Genomic DNA, 13,774 nt, shown 5'->3' on the forward strand with positions numbered 1-13,774 from the left:
GCATTTCCGTCTCCCTGGCCGGGAGGGGCGGGGCCAGGAGGGAGGGGAGGGGAGGGGCCCGGGCTTTAACCCTTTCCTCGCCTCTGCCTCTCTGCCTTTTGCACGTGGCCACAGGAAGGCTCCCAGGGCCAGATATTTACATGCCCTTTGCTTTTCATTTGCATGGACCTGCTCTCTTCTCTTCCCCTCTGGTCTAGCCTCGGCCCTGCCAGTGCTGCTCCCCTCCCCCGGGCCGCCGTTAGGGAGGGAGCGCGGTGCCCAGCCCCTCTCCTAGTACCCAGGACGCCTCATGCCCCCCTCCCCCCCTGAAGGACGGAGCCGGGCTACGGGAGACTTTGCTTTGGTTTTATTGCCCCAGCCCTGCGCGGGTCTGGGAGGAGGGCGGGGCTGCTCGGCTCAGCCTGCGCTTCTGTACAGTGTTGGGGGGGCCCAACGCCCCTCCCCGGCCGGGAGAAGGCACGGAATGTAACGAAGTTGGAAGAGAAGGCTCCTGGTCCTTGGGAGGGGGAGGGGGCGCCGGGAGGTTGCGCGAGAAGCATCCTCTGCACCCCCCATCTAGTCCGGGCGGGCTCAGGCGTCCAGCGAGGAGGCGGGGGACAGGGACGGGGTGCGGGAGGGCGTGGCGGGCGCTCCGGAGCCCCCGCCTCCCAGCATGCGCCACTGGAAAATGCTCGCATCCTTTCCTCCCAGTGAGATGAGGTGAGAATCGTCATGCGTGAAGCGGACACTGGTGACGTGGCTGCCGTGGCCTCCGAACTTTCGGCTGGGAGCCTGGGGGGGGATGTGGGCCAGTCACCGGGCCGGAGCGCCGGACGCCGGCATTTAACAAACAAGGCAACTGAGTCACAGGGAGGGGCGCGGCCCACCATGCCCGGCCAGCCTCTGAATCCCGTCTTCTTACTCCCAGCGCAAACGTTCTTTGCTCTGAGCCGGGAGTGCTGCTTCGGCAGCTCCAGACCCCCATCGTGCACCCTCCTCCCCCTCCTGCAGCTCCGGACCCCCATCGTGCACCCTCCTCCCCCTCCTGCAGCTCCGGACCCCCATCGTGCACTCTCCTCCCCCTCCTGCAGCTCCGGACCCCGTCTTGTACCCTCCTCCCCCTCCTGCAGCTCCGGACCCCCATCGTGCACCCTCCTCCCCCTCCTGCAGCTCCGGACCCCTATTTTGCACCCTCCTCCCCCTCCTGCAGCTCCGGACCCCATCGTGCACCCTCCTCCCCCTCCTGCAGCTCCGGACCCCCATCTTGCACCCTCCTCCCCCTCCTGCAGCTCCGGACCCCATCGTGCACCCTCCTCCCCCTCCTGCAGCTCCGGACCCCCATCGTGCACCCTCCTCCCCCTCCTGCAGCTCCGGACCCCCATCGTGCACCCTCCTCCCCCTCCTGCAGCTCCGGACCCCCATCGTGCACCCTCCTCCCCCTCCTGCAGCTCCGGACCCCCATCGTGCACTCTCCTCCCCCTCCTGCAGCTCCGGACCCCCATCGTGCACCCTCCTCCCCCTCCTGCAGCTCCGGACCCCCATCGTGCACTCTCCTCCCCCTCCTGCAGCTCCGGACCCCCATCGTGCACCCTCCTCCCCCTCCTGCAGCTCCGGACCCCTATTTTGCACCCTCCTCCCCCTCCTGCAGCTCCGGACCCCCATCGTGCACCCTCCTCCCCCTCCTGCAGCTCCGGACCCCTATTTTGCACCCTCCTCCCCCTCCTGCAGCTCTGGACCCCCATCGTGCACCCTCCTCCCCCTCCTGCAGCTCCGGACCCCTATTTTGCACCCTCCTCCCCCTCCTGCAGCTCTGGACCCCCATCGTGCACCCTCCTCCCCCTCCTGCAGCTCCGGACCCCTATTTTGCACCCTCCTCCCCCTCCTGCAGCTCCGGACCCCGTCTTGCACCCTCTTCCCTCCTCCAGCCTCCAGGCCCCTCACCTTGGCCCGGGCACAGGGGTAGAGAAACAGGTGCACCTTGCAGAAGTCATCGGCCACGGCCACCACCCGCTCGTTGTGGGAGCGGCACAGAGAGTTGATATCAGTCCCGTCGGATCCATCCGGCCACACGCCTACCCAGGCAAGCCCTCCTCATTCCTGTTTCCTCCACATTCCCGACCTCCCACAGACCCGGCATTCCCGTGTCCCGGACGTTCCCAGACCCACTCCTCGGCATTCTCGGCCCGTGCCTCTGGCCTTGCCCTCCCCCACGGGGCGGCCCTGCCCCCCCCAGCTCTCTTCACCAGGCTTGGGGCTCACCATACACGTGGAACCCCAAGACACAGGTATAGGTCGCCCACTCTCGGTCCCGGCTCTCATAGCGATTTCTCAGCAGCTTGCAGCCCCCTAACACGTCCCCTGGGAGGAAGGGAAGGAAGGAAGTCCAACTTAGGTCAACCCCTTTCCGTGGGTTCAACAGAACGAAAACAAGAAGCCGGAGGACGTGGCCCCGAATTCCTGGCCAATCCGTAATTTTGAGTCGCCCCTTGCCCGATGCCCCTGAACGGTTTTTCCATCAGGGGGTTTGTTTGGCGCGTTTTCCGTGGATTGAGTGTGTGATTGTAGGATTTGAAGCCAGAAAGAGCTTTAGAGAATAAAAATGTCAAATGGCGCGGCAGGAAGCGGCCTAGAATGTCAGCAGCCGGAGGGGCCTTAGAAGCCAGGATGCGGGAGGCCGGAGGGAGCTTCGCCCTTGGGACGGCAGGGCCGGGACAGAGAAGATGGAGCGGAGGTGACTCGCTGAAGGTCCCCCAGAGAGCAAGCGGCAGAGCTGTTCCTCTGGCCCTAGGTCCCCTCCCCCGCCCGAGCTCTGCGCCATAGTGACCCACCCCTGTGAACCCCTCCTCACAGTAGAGGATCTCGTAGTCCCCAGAATTGGACATGATGAAGCTCCCATCCTTGGACCAGTCGAGATGGGTGATGAAGCTGGAGTGCCCCTGAGGGAAAGAACGGGGGGGGGGGGGGTCAAACCGGGGCCCTCCGCTCCCCAGGCCGCCCCCCGGGGAAGGGGGCCGGCCCCGCGCCCTCACCACGCATCGGCCAAAGCGGCCGCACTTGGCCCCGTCGCCGGAGACGCTGTAGATGTAGATCATGTTGTCGTGGGAACCGATGGCCAGGAACAGCCCGTCTGAAGGAGGCAGGCAGTCAGTCAAGGAGCACTTGTCTCTCAGGGGCTTGCTCTGGGCCGGGTCCCGGGCTAAGAGCGGGGGGAGAGGGAGCCAAGGCGAAAGCGCCCTGCTCCCGGCTCACCTCTGGGGACAGGAGACGGGCCCAGGAACGGGATGTGGGAGGAAAAGGGGAGGGGGAAGCGATGTCAGAGAGAGAGAGGCCTCTGGGTGGGGGCAGGGCGGGAGAGGCTCTCACCTGGACTATACCTGACAACTGAGAGCTGCTCATTACCGTCCGTGAAATCGGATACGATCTCTCGAGTCTCTGTGTCCAGAACCAGCCACCTGGGTCGGGGAGGGGGTGGGGCCGCGTCAGCAGCCCCAGGTCGGCCTTCCCTCCCTCCCCCCTCCCAGCCCTGGAGCCCCCCACTCTCACCTCCCAGTGTTTAGTCCCACAGCCACGACCTTCCCACTGGGGTGGAAATCGGCACAGAGACCCGTCTCCTGGGGGGTCAGACATGGAAGGCTGGGGTTGGGATTCAAGGAGATGCTTTTCTCACGGGGGGAACCCAAGCTCATCCCACCTCGGATGGACTCCCGCGCCGCCCCCCACCGGGGCCTGGGGGCAGGGGGCAGGCCGGTTCCGGAGATGGTGGGGCAGCTGAGGGGAAGACTCTCAGAAGGCGAGGTGTAGGGTGTAGCTTCATGGGAGAGTACCTTGAGATCAAGGCTCCAGGCCAAGGCGTGGGACTCCCCGTCCCACAGACAGAGCTGCCGGTCGTGGCCACAGGTGAGGAAGCGGTTCAGGGAGGGGTGAGTGCAGAGCCCCCAGAGCTCATCGGTGTGACCCTATGGGACAGGGGGCTGGAGGCTACTGCCGGCTCTCCCGGCCGCCCAGCCCCCGCTCCTCCGGCCCCCCCAAACCTAACCTGGATCACGGGGGAAAAGCCCTGAGTCAGGTCTCCCCTGAGCAGCGCGTTCTTCGTGGTGCCCACCAGCAGCTCCGAGCCGAGGCCTTCGGCAATGGCGCGGACAGCTCCAAACTGTTCTGGGATCTGGAGGGGGCAGCCGCGTCTCAGCCGGAGACAGCCCCCAGCCCCCCCACTCCGTCCCCAGCCTCACTTACCTCGGCCTCCTGGAGGGCCGTGAGCCCCGGCCCCCACTGAACCAGCCGCCGGTCCCGCCCGCCCCCGCTCAGCACAGTCCCGTCCCTCAGCAGACACAAAGCGAAGATGGAACCCTCGTGGGCGCGCGTCTGGGCCACAATCCCGAAGGTCTCTGTGTGGGCAAGGAGGCTCAGTGTGCGTGGGCCCGAGGGCACTGCAAGGGGGCCGGGGGGAAGGGGCTCATGGCCAAGTCAGGGAGAAGGAATCCTCTAAAGCCTAGAATGTCAGCACTGGCAAGGATTTACAATATGGCAGCTCAGAGCTTGGAGAGGCCTTAGAACCCGGAACGTCGGGGCTGGAAGGGGCCTTAGAACCCGGGACGTCGGGGCTGGAAGGGGCCTTAGAACCCGGGACGTCGGGGCTGGAAGGGGCCTTAGAACCCGGGACGTCGGGGCTGGAAGGGGCCTTAGAACCCGGGACGTCGGGGCTGGAAGGGGCCTTAGAACCCGGGACGTCGGGGCTGGAAGGGGCCTTAGAACCCGGGACGTCGGGGCTGGAAGGGGCCTTAGAACCCGGGACGTCGGGGCTGGAAGGGGCCTTAGAACCCGGGACGTCGGGGCTGGAAGGGGCCTTAGAACCCGGGACGTCGGGGCTGGAAGGGGCCTTAGAACCCGGGACGTCGGGGCTGGAAGGGGCCTTAGAACCCGGGACGTCGGGGCTGGAAGGGGCCTTAGAACCCGGGACGTCGGGGCTGGAAGGGGCCTTAGAACCCGGGACGTCGGGGCTGGAAGGGGCCTTAGAACCCGGGACGTCGGGGCTGGAAGGGGCCTTAGAACCCGGGACGTCGGGGCTGGAAGGGGCCTTAGAACCTGGGATGTCGGGGCTGGAAGGGGCCTTAGCATCCAAGGGTCTTCACCCGGTTTGCAGTGAGACCTAATACCACAGCGGGCGGTTTGCCTGCATTAATGCTCGAAGGAAATGCTAACTTTCTCTTAGCACTTAGTGGACATTGCAAGACGTCATTTCCCCGCCTGGTTTATGGACTTACTAGAACCTTTCCATTACGCAGGGTAAGGATCCCTGACCTAGTCCAGCCCCCTCATTCCACAGATGAGGAACTTGAGGTCCAGACGGGGAAGCCACTTTCCTAAGACCGGTTCCCGGCCCACCTCCAGGGCTGTGGGCACTTCCTTCTAAGAAGGTGCTTCTTCCTCTCAGTTCCCTACCCTACCCTCCGCCTTGGCTCTAATTTCACATGGTGGTCCTGACCAGCCTTGGGGGTGGGGGGGGATCATGTACCTTTAGCCCCACCCCTGCCTGGGGTCCTGGAGTCAGGCAGGCTCCGCCCCCAGGTGAGGATGGTCCCTTCTGAGTCCCCAGTGAGGATGTCTCCATCCGGAAGGAACACAAAGCAGGGGACAAATTTGGGCTTCTTGTATTTCTGGGAGGGGGCAGAGGGCAAAGGTTAAAGGCAAGCCATGAGATCATCAGAGCGGTCAAGGGATAAGTTGGCAAGGAGGTCACAAAAAAGCTGGGCTTCAGAGGTCAGGGACCAAATCTAGGGTCTGTATGAGGGGAAAGCTGGAGGCCAATCCCCACTTTTCATCCGTACCCCGCATTCCCCCCATCGAGCCCCTTCAGACCTCACCCCAAAGACTCCCTGTTTCCGTGCGAGGCCCCCATTGCCCAGAGCTCCTCCTCCAGTGGACCAGTTCCAGAAGTGGACGTGGGACTTCCCGCTGGTGACGATACAACTGCTGTCTCGGGGATTGAAGCCGACGGCCAGGACGGAGTCGTTGGTGCTCTGGAGGGAAGGAGACCCGGCGGCTAGACGACCAGCCAGAGCAGCCCGGGAGCCCCCTCCTCACCCCTGCCCCTTTTGAAGTCACCTGTATTTAGGGAGTCGTGGGGCCACAGGGACACAGAGCTGAGAGGGACCTCGGAGACCACTTGGTGCTTTTCAGGAGAAACCGAGGCCCAGAAAGAAGGGCCTTGCTCAGTCAGAGCAGTAGTAGGAAGAGACAACGGTGGGGTGGGAGCCCAGCTGCATTTCCCACCGCCGATACTCCCCAAAAAGGGGAAGGCACCCCGAGACTCCAAGTCAGCCCGACCTGCCGGCCCAGCTTCTGTGCCCAAGCGACCAGAGGACTTTGCTGTGACCCCGACCCGAAGCCCAGAGAGCCTCCTTCCTCTGCCCTCCTCAAGGACCCTCACCTTGATTTCCGCCAGCTTGGCGCCTCGGTTCCAGTCCCACACGGACAACATGTGTTCATTGGAGTCATCCACCACACAAAGGAAGCTGCCCTGATCCTGGGGATGAGGGTACGGCAGGACTCAGGGGGAGCCCTGGGTCTCAGGGTCAGGGTCACGGACAGCACGGGAAGGGCTAAAACGTGCCCCAGTCATAGGGGGCTAGGAAGAATGGGGCAGGCGCTGGGCTAAGGCAGGAGGGCTGGGGGCTGCACAGGTTTCTCTAGGAGCAGAGACCACAAAGTCCCTGCGTGGACCATGAACGTTTCAAAGGCGGGGAGGGCCGGCTCACCGCGACGGAGAAGGCGAGGGCCCCAACTCCTCTCTCAAACACCCCAAGTCCGATCTCCTGGAGCTTATGAAGCTTCTCTGAGTCCCAGATGTGAACTACTGGCTGAAGTGGCTAAGGGGGAAGAGAAGGCAAAGGGAAGTCCCAAAACGGGAGTCGGTGGGCAGCCCTTCCCTCCCCCCATGACTAGGACAGTACCTTCCCATCCTTGTCGACCCCGGCCGTCTGCCCAGAAGCTACACGGACCCCATCGGGATGGACGGCAAGACTGAAAGGTGGAGAAGGGGACATGGGGGAGGGCTCTCCGGGCCCCCCACATCCCAGCGTTTGGAGCCGTCGGCCCGGCACGTGATCGAAGACCAACAAGACCCCCAAGAGGATCGGTTCGGTCGGCCCAGAAGCGATGGGCAATGAGCCCTCTGCCCCAGAGCCGGTAGGCCCGCCGCTGCCCTCGAGCCACCCTTGCTGACGGAGCCCGCTCTGAAACGCTCCTCCTTGCTCCCAGCTCACACCCCGCCCCCCCGCCTGGGGTCCTCACCAGCGGACGCAGTCTGTGTGCCCCAAGTAGTGCCTCTGGACGCCACCCCCAGGGCCCCCCGGGCCTCCTCCCGGGCGATACAGCACCACCACGCAGGCGATGAAATAAACTACTTCCCCAGAGCGGAGCACAAACAAGTTGGACCGCGAATCTCGGCCCCTGTACCCGTATCTGGGGGGCGAGGAGGGAGGTCAAGGAAAAGAGACCCTCAGAAATCTGGAACCCTGGCAGCCCCAAGTCCTCCACCCACCCAGCTTGCCCACTCCCTCTGCCCCCCCTCTGAGCCATCGGCCTGCTTCTGGGCCTCCTCGGCACTGGAGAGACCCCCAGAAAACCCCCCCCTGTTTCTCGTGGCTGCCCCTTTCCAGGGATCTCTCGTGGAGGCTGCTGCCAAAGTCTCTTAAGGCACCCCTTTGCCTGGCTCCGGGCAAGAGCCTTCAGTGGGTCCCTCCTACCACTTCTGGCCTCCTCTGGCAGATGCCAGCCTGCCTCTCCGGGCACCTCTGACACCACGTGCTGCTCTCAAACTTGCCCTGTCACCTCTGACCTCTGGCCGCGTTTGAGGGCCTTCCCCATCTCTGCCTGGGACAGTCCCCTTTTCCAGCCTTGGACCGCTTTCTTTGATCTTCTCCTTCTCTGAACATCCTTGGAGAGCTTCCCACCCCGGCCCTCCTGTCCCCGCCTGAAGGTTCCTCGAGCCGGGTGATGGGGCAAAGGCTTAATAAAGCCCTCGGAAGCGTGAAGCTCCTCTGTGCTGGACAGGGGTCAGAAGTCAAGGGTGAACAGAGGGTGGGGGCACTGAGGAGGGGGATGAGGATCCTGGGACCTCCTGAGGGGAACTCCTGGGGAGGAGGGGGATAAAGGGGCCCCGAGAGGATACACCCAGTCAAGGCTGAGGTTCTCAGGGGGCGGGCCGCTGGGCAGCTCCTCGGGACTTCGGACGCCCGACGGGATGTACATGGTGATGGGCCGGCCTCGAAGGAACATCTTCACAGAGATGCCCTCTGTGGGAGACAGGAGGAGCCGTTACCTGTGGCCTGCCCCCGCCCCGGAAGGACTCAGGGGGGGAGAAGGACAAACGGGGGAGGAACTGCGTGCTCGGGGCCATCTGCCCAAATCCACGCCACACCCCAGCTCTCCAACAGCTAACGAGCCGTGGCCCTGCCGGAGACCGCCCGGACGCTGCCGGAGACTTCCCAGGACACAGAAGGAGCCCTGGCCCGGACGCTGCCGGAGACCGCCCGGACGCTGCCGGAGACTGCCCGGACGCTGCCGGAGACTTCCCAGGACACAGAAGGAGCCCTGGCCCGAACACTGCCGGAGACCACCCGGACGCTGCTGGAGACCGCCCGGACGCTGCCGGAGACTTCCCAGGACACAGAAGGAGCCCTGGCCTGGACACTGCCGGAGACCGCCCGGACGCTGCCGAGACCGTCCGGATGCTGCCGGAGACTGCCCAGGACACAGAAGGAGCCCTGGCCTGGACACTGCCGGAGACCGCCCGGACGCTGCCGAGACCGTCCGGACGCTGCCGGAGACTTCCCAGGACACAGAAGGAGCCCTGGCCTGGACACTGCCGGAGACCACCCGGACGCTGCCGGAGACCGCCCGGAGGCTGCCGGAGACTTCCCAGGACACAGAAGGAGCCCTGGCCTGGACACTGCCGGAGACCGCCCGGACGCTGCCGGAGACCACCTGGACATTGCCAGACACCGCCCGGACGCTGCCGGAGACCGCCCGGACGCTGCCGGAGACCGCCCGGACACTGCCGGAGACTTCCCAGGACACAGAAGGAGCCCTGACCTGGACACTGCCGGAGACCACCCGGACGCTGCCGGAGACCGCCCGGACGCTGCCGGAGACCGCCCGGATGCTGCCGGAGACCGCCCAGACACTGCTGGAGACGGTCCAGACGCTGCCGGAGACTTCCCAGGACACAGAAGGAGCCCTGGCCCGGACACTGCCGGAGACCGCCCGGACGCTGCCGGAGACCGCCAGGACGCTGCCGGAGACGGTCCGGGGCGCAGAGCTCGAACCTTTGGAGCAATCCTCACCTGCCCCGCCCCTGCTGCCCCACGTGACCCTTACCCAGGTTATAATTGCTCCTCCGAGAACCGGGGCCCCCAGGGCTGGAGACGGGATCCTTCCCCCCGCGGCTGTGGAGAGGGAAAAAACAAAAAGCCAGAGGTGAGGATGTCCCGGCGCGAGCCTGGGGAGAGGGTGGAAAGCAGGGAGCACCCCTCACAGCAGACCTTCAGGGTCCCAAAGCACTTTTACCAGCAGGACCTCGTTTAGTGCGAGGATTACTCCCCATTTCACAGAGGAGGAAACTGAGGCAAACAGAAAGGAACCGGTCGGCGAGAGCCCAGGCCAGCTGGAACTTGGGTCTTCCTGACTCCCAGCCGTGGTACCACCGGGCTGACCCTGGGGCCCCTAGGGCATGGCTGGCTGGGAACAGGCCCAGGAGCATCAGCAAGAGCCCAGGGCACCTGAGGGTGACCAGCCCGGGGCCCTCGGGCCACTGGTCAGACCTGAATCCAACGGGGCTCAGACTGTTCCACAGCCACCAGGGGCCCCTAGGGATGGTGGGTAATCCCGCCCCCTGGCGATCAAGAGATACCAGAGCCCCCAGACTGCGGGCCCCCAGACTGAAACCCTGATTCCGGCTTGGCTGCAGCACATCACCCCTCCGTGAGGGGATGGCCGAGGGTCGGGCAGGACGGGCCTCTGCTGCCCAGGCCCGCCCCGGCCACTGGCTGAGCCCCGACCGGACAGCGGCCATAGCTCGGCCGGAGAAGAGCTTGGGCAGCCCTGGCCGCTCAGTGAGTGGGGGGGAGGGGGTGCTGACAGAAACGTGTGGGAACCGGGGGCAGGCTCCCGGGGACGCAGAGGATGCCGGGAGGGAGCCGGGGCCCAGTAAGGTGACAGGGCCCGCCCTTTCTCCAAGTCCTGGAGTCTGTGTGTGGTCCCCTTTGGGAATATCGCTCCCAGGGAAGCGCAAAGACTCCTGGGAACGAGAGTGTGTAGGGGGGGGGGGCGACCTCTGCGGCCCTTACAGGGGGGGGGCTGCCTCAGTGTCCAGCCAGGGAGGGGGCGGGGCCGGGGCAGCATCCCGACTCCAAAACACCTAACTGGAAAGCGGCCTCAGCTGTCTAGACTTTTAATCCTTCAAACCTCAGACTTTCCTCATCTGTAAAATGGACCAATAATGACAATGGCCCGAGGTTTGGGGCAGGAATGAATACAATGGATACATGAAGGTCCCCCAGAGGGGGAGGGGTGGAGGCCCCAGAGAGCCGTCGCCCAGGGAGGCTGGGGGGGGGCAGAGAAGGGAGGCTGGGGGCAGAGAGGGGAGGCTGGGGGCAGAGAGGGGAGGCTGGGGGGGGGCAGAGAAGGGAGGCTGGGGGGCAGAGATGGGAGGCTGGGGGCAGAGAGGGGAGGCTGGGGGCAGAGAGGGGAGGCTGGGGGCAGAGAGGGGAGGCTGGGGGCAGAGAAGGGAGCCTGGGGGGGCAGAGAGGGGAGGCTGGGGGGGCAGAGAGGGGAGGCTGGGGGGCAGAGAGGGGAGGCTGGGGGGCAGAGAGGGGAGGCTGGGGGGGCAGAGAAGGGAGCCTGGGGGGCAGAGAGGGGAGGCTGGGGGGCAGAGAGGGGAGGCTGGGGGGGCAGAGAAGGGAGGCTGGGGGGCAGAGAGGGGAGGCTGGGGGGGCAGAGAAGGGAGCCTGGGGGGCAGAGAGGGGAGGCTGGGGGGCAGAGAGGGGAGGCTGGGGGCAGAGAGGGGAGGCTGGGGGGCAGAGAGGGGAGGCTGGGGGGGCAGAGAAGGGAGCCTGGGGGGCAGAGAGGGGAGGCTGGGGGGCAGAGAGGGGAGGCTGGGGGGGCAGAGAAGGGAGGCTGGGGGGGCAGAGAAGGGAGGCTGGGGGGCAGAGAGGGGAGGCTGGGGGGCAGAGAGGGGAGGCTGGGGGGGCAGAGAAGGGAGCCTGGGGGGCAGAGAGGGGAGGCTGGGGGGCAGAGAGGGGAGGCTGGGGGGGCAGAGAAGGGAGCCTGGGGGGCAGAGAAGGGAGGCTGGGGGGGCAGAGAAGGGAGGCTGGGGGGGCAGAGAGGGGAGGCTGGGGGGGCAGAGAGGGGAGGCTGGGGGGCAGAGAGGGGAGGCTGGGGGGGCAGAGAAGGGAGCCTGGGGGGCAGAGAGGGGAGGCTGGGGGGCAGAGAGGGGAGGCTGGGGGGGCAGAGAAGGGAGGCTGGGGGGGCAGAGAAGGGAGGCTGGGGGGGCAGAGAGGGGAGGCTGGGGGGCAGAGAAGGGAGGCTGGGGGGGCAGAGAAGGGAGGCTGGGGGGCAGAGATGGGAGGCTGGGGGCAGAGAGGGGAGGCTGGGGGCAGAGAGGGGAGGCTGGGGGCAGAGAGGGGAGGCTGGGGGCAGAGAAGGGAGCCTGGGGGGGCAGAGAGGGGAGGGGGGGCAGAGAGGGGAGGCAGAGAAGGGAGGCTGGGGGGGCAGAGAAGGGAGGCTGGGGGCAGAGAAGGGAGCCTGGGGGGGCAGAGAGGGGAGGGGGGGCAGAGAGGGGAGGCAGAGAAGGGAGGCTGGGGGGGCAGAGAAGGGAGGCTGGGGGGCAGAGAGGGGAGGCTGGGGGGCAGAGAAGGGAGGCTGGGGGGGCAGAGAAGGGAGGGGGGGCAGAGAGGGGAGGCAGAGGAGGGAGGCTGGGGGGGCAGAGAAGGGAGCCTGGGGGGGCAGAGAGGGGAGGGGGGGCAGAGAGGGGAGGCAGAGAAGGGAGGCTGGGGGGGCAGAGAAGGGAGGCTGGGGGCAGAGAGGGGAGGCTGGGGGGGCAGAGAGGGGAGGCTGGGGGCAGAGAGGGGAGGCTGGGGGGCAGAGAGGGGAGGCTGGGGGGCAGAGAGGGGAGGCTGGGGGGGCAGAGAAGGGAGGCTGGGGGCAGAGAAGGGAGCCTGGGGGGGCAGAGAGGGGAGGGGGGGCAGAGAGGGGAGGCTGGGGGGCAGAGAAGGGAGGCTGGGGGCAGAGAAGGGAGCCTGGGGGGGCAGAGAGGGGAGGCTGGGGGGGCAGAGAGGGGAGGCTGGGGGCAGAGAGGGGAGGCTGGGGGCAGAGAGGGGAGGCTGGGGGCAGAGAGGGGAGGCTGGGGGCAGAGAGGGGAGGCAGAGAGGGGAGGCGCCGCCCACCTTTCCGAGCTGCCCGAGCGGAGCAGCAGGTTGGCGGAGGAGGCCGCTTTTCTGGAGAGCTTCTGTCGAGGCCGGTCGGCGGGGGAGGCTGACGACGAGGAATTCCGCCGGGGCCTGAAGGGGAGGTTGCAGAAGGGGTCCCCAGGGAGGCAGCCTGAGCCCCTCCCCTCTCTCCCCCTCCCTCCCTCTGCACCCCCTCCCAGGCCCGGAGACTCACGTGTCCCCCCGCTGAGGGAGCGCCAGGGGCCGGGGCACCCCGGGGGAGCCCGCGCCCCCCGGCTCCTCTTCTCCCCCCCCAGGAGGGGCGGGGGGCCCGTTGCTCAGGGCGGCCGAGGCCTCGGTCTCCGTCTCCGTCTGGGTGCCCCGGCTCACCAAGGCAGGGCCGGGCGGGGGCGGCGGGCTGCTGGGGAGAGGAGGGAGTGAGCGCGGCTGGGCCGGAGGGCGGGGGAAAGAGGAAGGCGGCCGGGGCAGCGGCTACCTGTCGCGAAGCGAGGCGGCCTCCCTGCCTCCGTGCGGGGGCGCCGGGCCCGGAGAGCCTCCCGGGGGCCCCTCCTGCAGCCGGAGTCTCCGCAGAACCTCGGCCAAGGCCGCTTTCACCAGCTCCATCTCCTCCTCTTGAACCCGGAGCCTGCGGCTCAGGGAGCCCAGGCTGTGGGGGCCGGGGGACTCGCCGCCTCCAGCCCGTCCCTCACCTGCGCCGGGAGACAGGGGCGATCACGGCCCGCCGGAGCCCGCCCGGCCCCGGCCTCTCCCCGACGCCCCCTCCCCCCTCCCGGCCCGGCGCCCAGGCGGGCCCCTTCCTGCCCGATCTCCTCCCCCGGGCCCGGAGCGGGGCAGGGGGGCCGGAGCCGGGCCGGGCCGGGGGCGGTGACAGGCCCCTCGGAGGCCCCGCGCGCACTCACCCGGCCCCGCGGCCCCGTCCATCCTGCCCCCGGGGCGCTGCAGCGGCCGCCGCGTCTAAGGCTGGGGCGCTGCCAGGGCCATGGCCCGCGGGAGGGCGCGGGGCGAGCGCGCGGGGAGCGGCCGCCGGGGAGCAGAGCCCCGTCGGGGGCGGGAGGGATCTGGCCCCGGGAGGGGCAGGGGAGCAGTCCGGGCCCCCAGTCCGCGGCGCAAACAGCCGCCGGACGCCGAGCAGCCAGGAAGCACTGGGGGGGAGGGCAGGGGGGGCGGGCCGCCTGGTAACCCCTCCCTGCCCGGGCCGGCTCTACTCCCACGGGGCGGAAGGGAGGGCGGGGCAAAGGGCCCGAGACCTCCCGTGACCCACCGCCCCCTCCCGGCCCGGGCCGCCCCCCGCCTCCCCAGCAGCCCCCAGGTCCTCGGCGATCGCCCCCCACACTTCCCCCTCTATTCCC

General features: G+C 67.5%; 1 protein-coding gene across 5 annotated transcripts; it reads right to left on the minus strand.

The window, feature by feature from the left end:
* Positions 1 to 331: 331 nt before the first annotated feature.
* EML3 (EMAP like 3) lies at positions 332 to 13,480 on the minus strand. 5 transcript variants are annotated; one of them, XM_074272425.1, is made up of 22 exons: positions 13,325 to 13,480; positions 12,901 to 13,114; positions 12,640 to 12,822; positions 12,423 to 12,536; positions 9,358 to 9,425; positions 8,150 to 8,273; positions 7,270 to 7,440; positions 6,930 to 6,999; positions 6,735 to 6,845; positions 6,407 to 6,502; positions 5,841 to 5,996; positions 5,492 to 5,633; positions 4,213 to 4,364; positions 4,016 to 4,141; positions 3,804 to 3,935; positions 3,523 to 3,590; positions 3,343 to 3,431; positions 3,009 to 3,106; positions 2,828 to 2,915; positions 2,239 to 2,337; positions 1,921 to 2,051; positions 332 to 771 (listed from the first exon to the last, which is right to left on the minus strand). In XM_074272425.1, the coding sequence occupies exons 1-22, from the start codon at positions 13,344 to 13,346 to the stop codon at positions 571 to 573; spliced, it is 2,655 nt and encodes an 884-aa protein (XP_074128526.1). In that variant the 5' UTR covers positions 13,347 to 13,480; the 3' UTR covers positions 332 to 570. The 5 variants fall into 5 exon arrangements, 3 of the variants coding, with proteins under 3 accessions (XP_074128526.1, XP_074128525.1, XP_074128527.1); XM_074272424.1 differs by having other exon boundaries at positions 12,640 to 12,825; XR_012483010.1 differs by lacking the exon at positions 332 to 771 and having other exon boundaries at positions 3,354 to 3,431; positions 12,640 to 12,825.
* Positions 13,481 to 13,774: the final 294 nt, after the last annotated feature.

Source organism: Sminthopsis crassicaudata, chromosome 6 (assembly GCF_048593235.1).
Source record: "Sminthopsis crassicaudata isolate SCR6 chromosome 6, ASM4859323v1, whole genome shotgun sequence".
In the NCBI taxonomy this organism is placed as follows: Eukaryota; Metazoa; Chordata; class Mammalia; order Dasyuromorphia; family Dasyuridae; genus Sminthopsis; species Sminthopsis crassicaudata.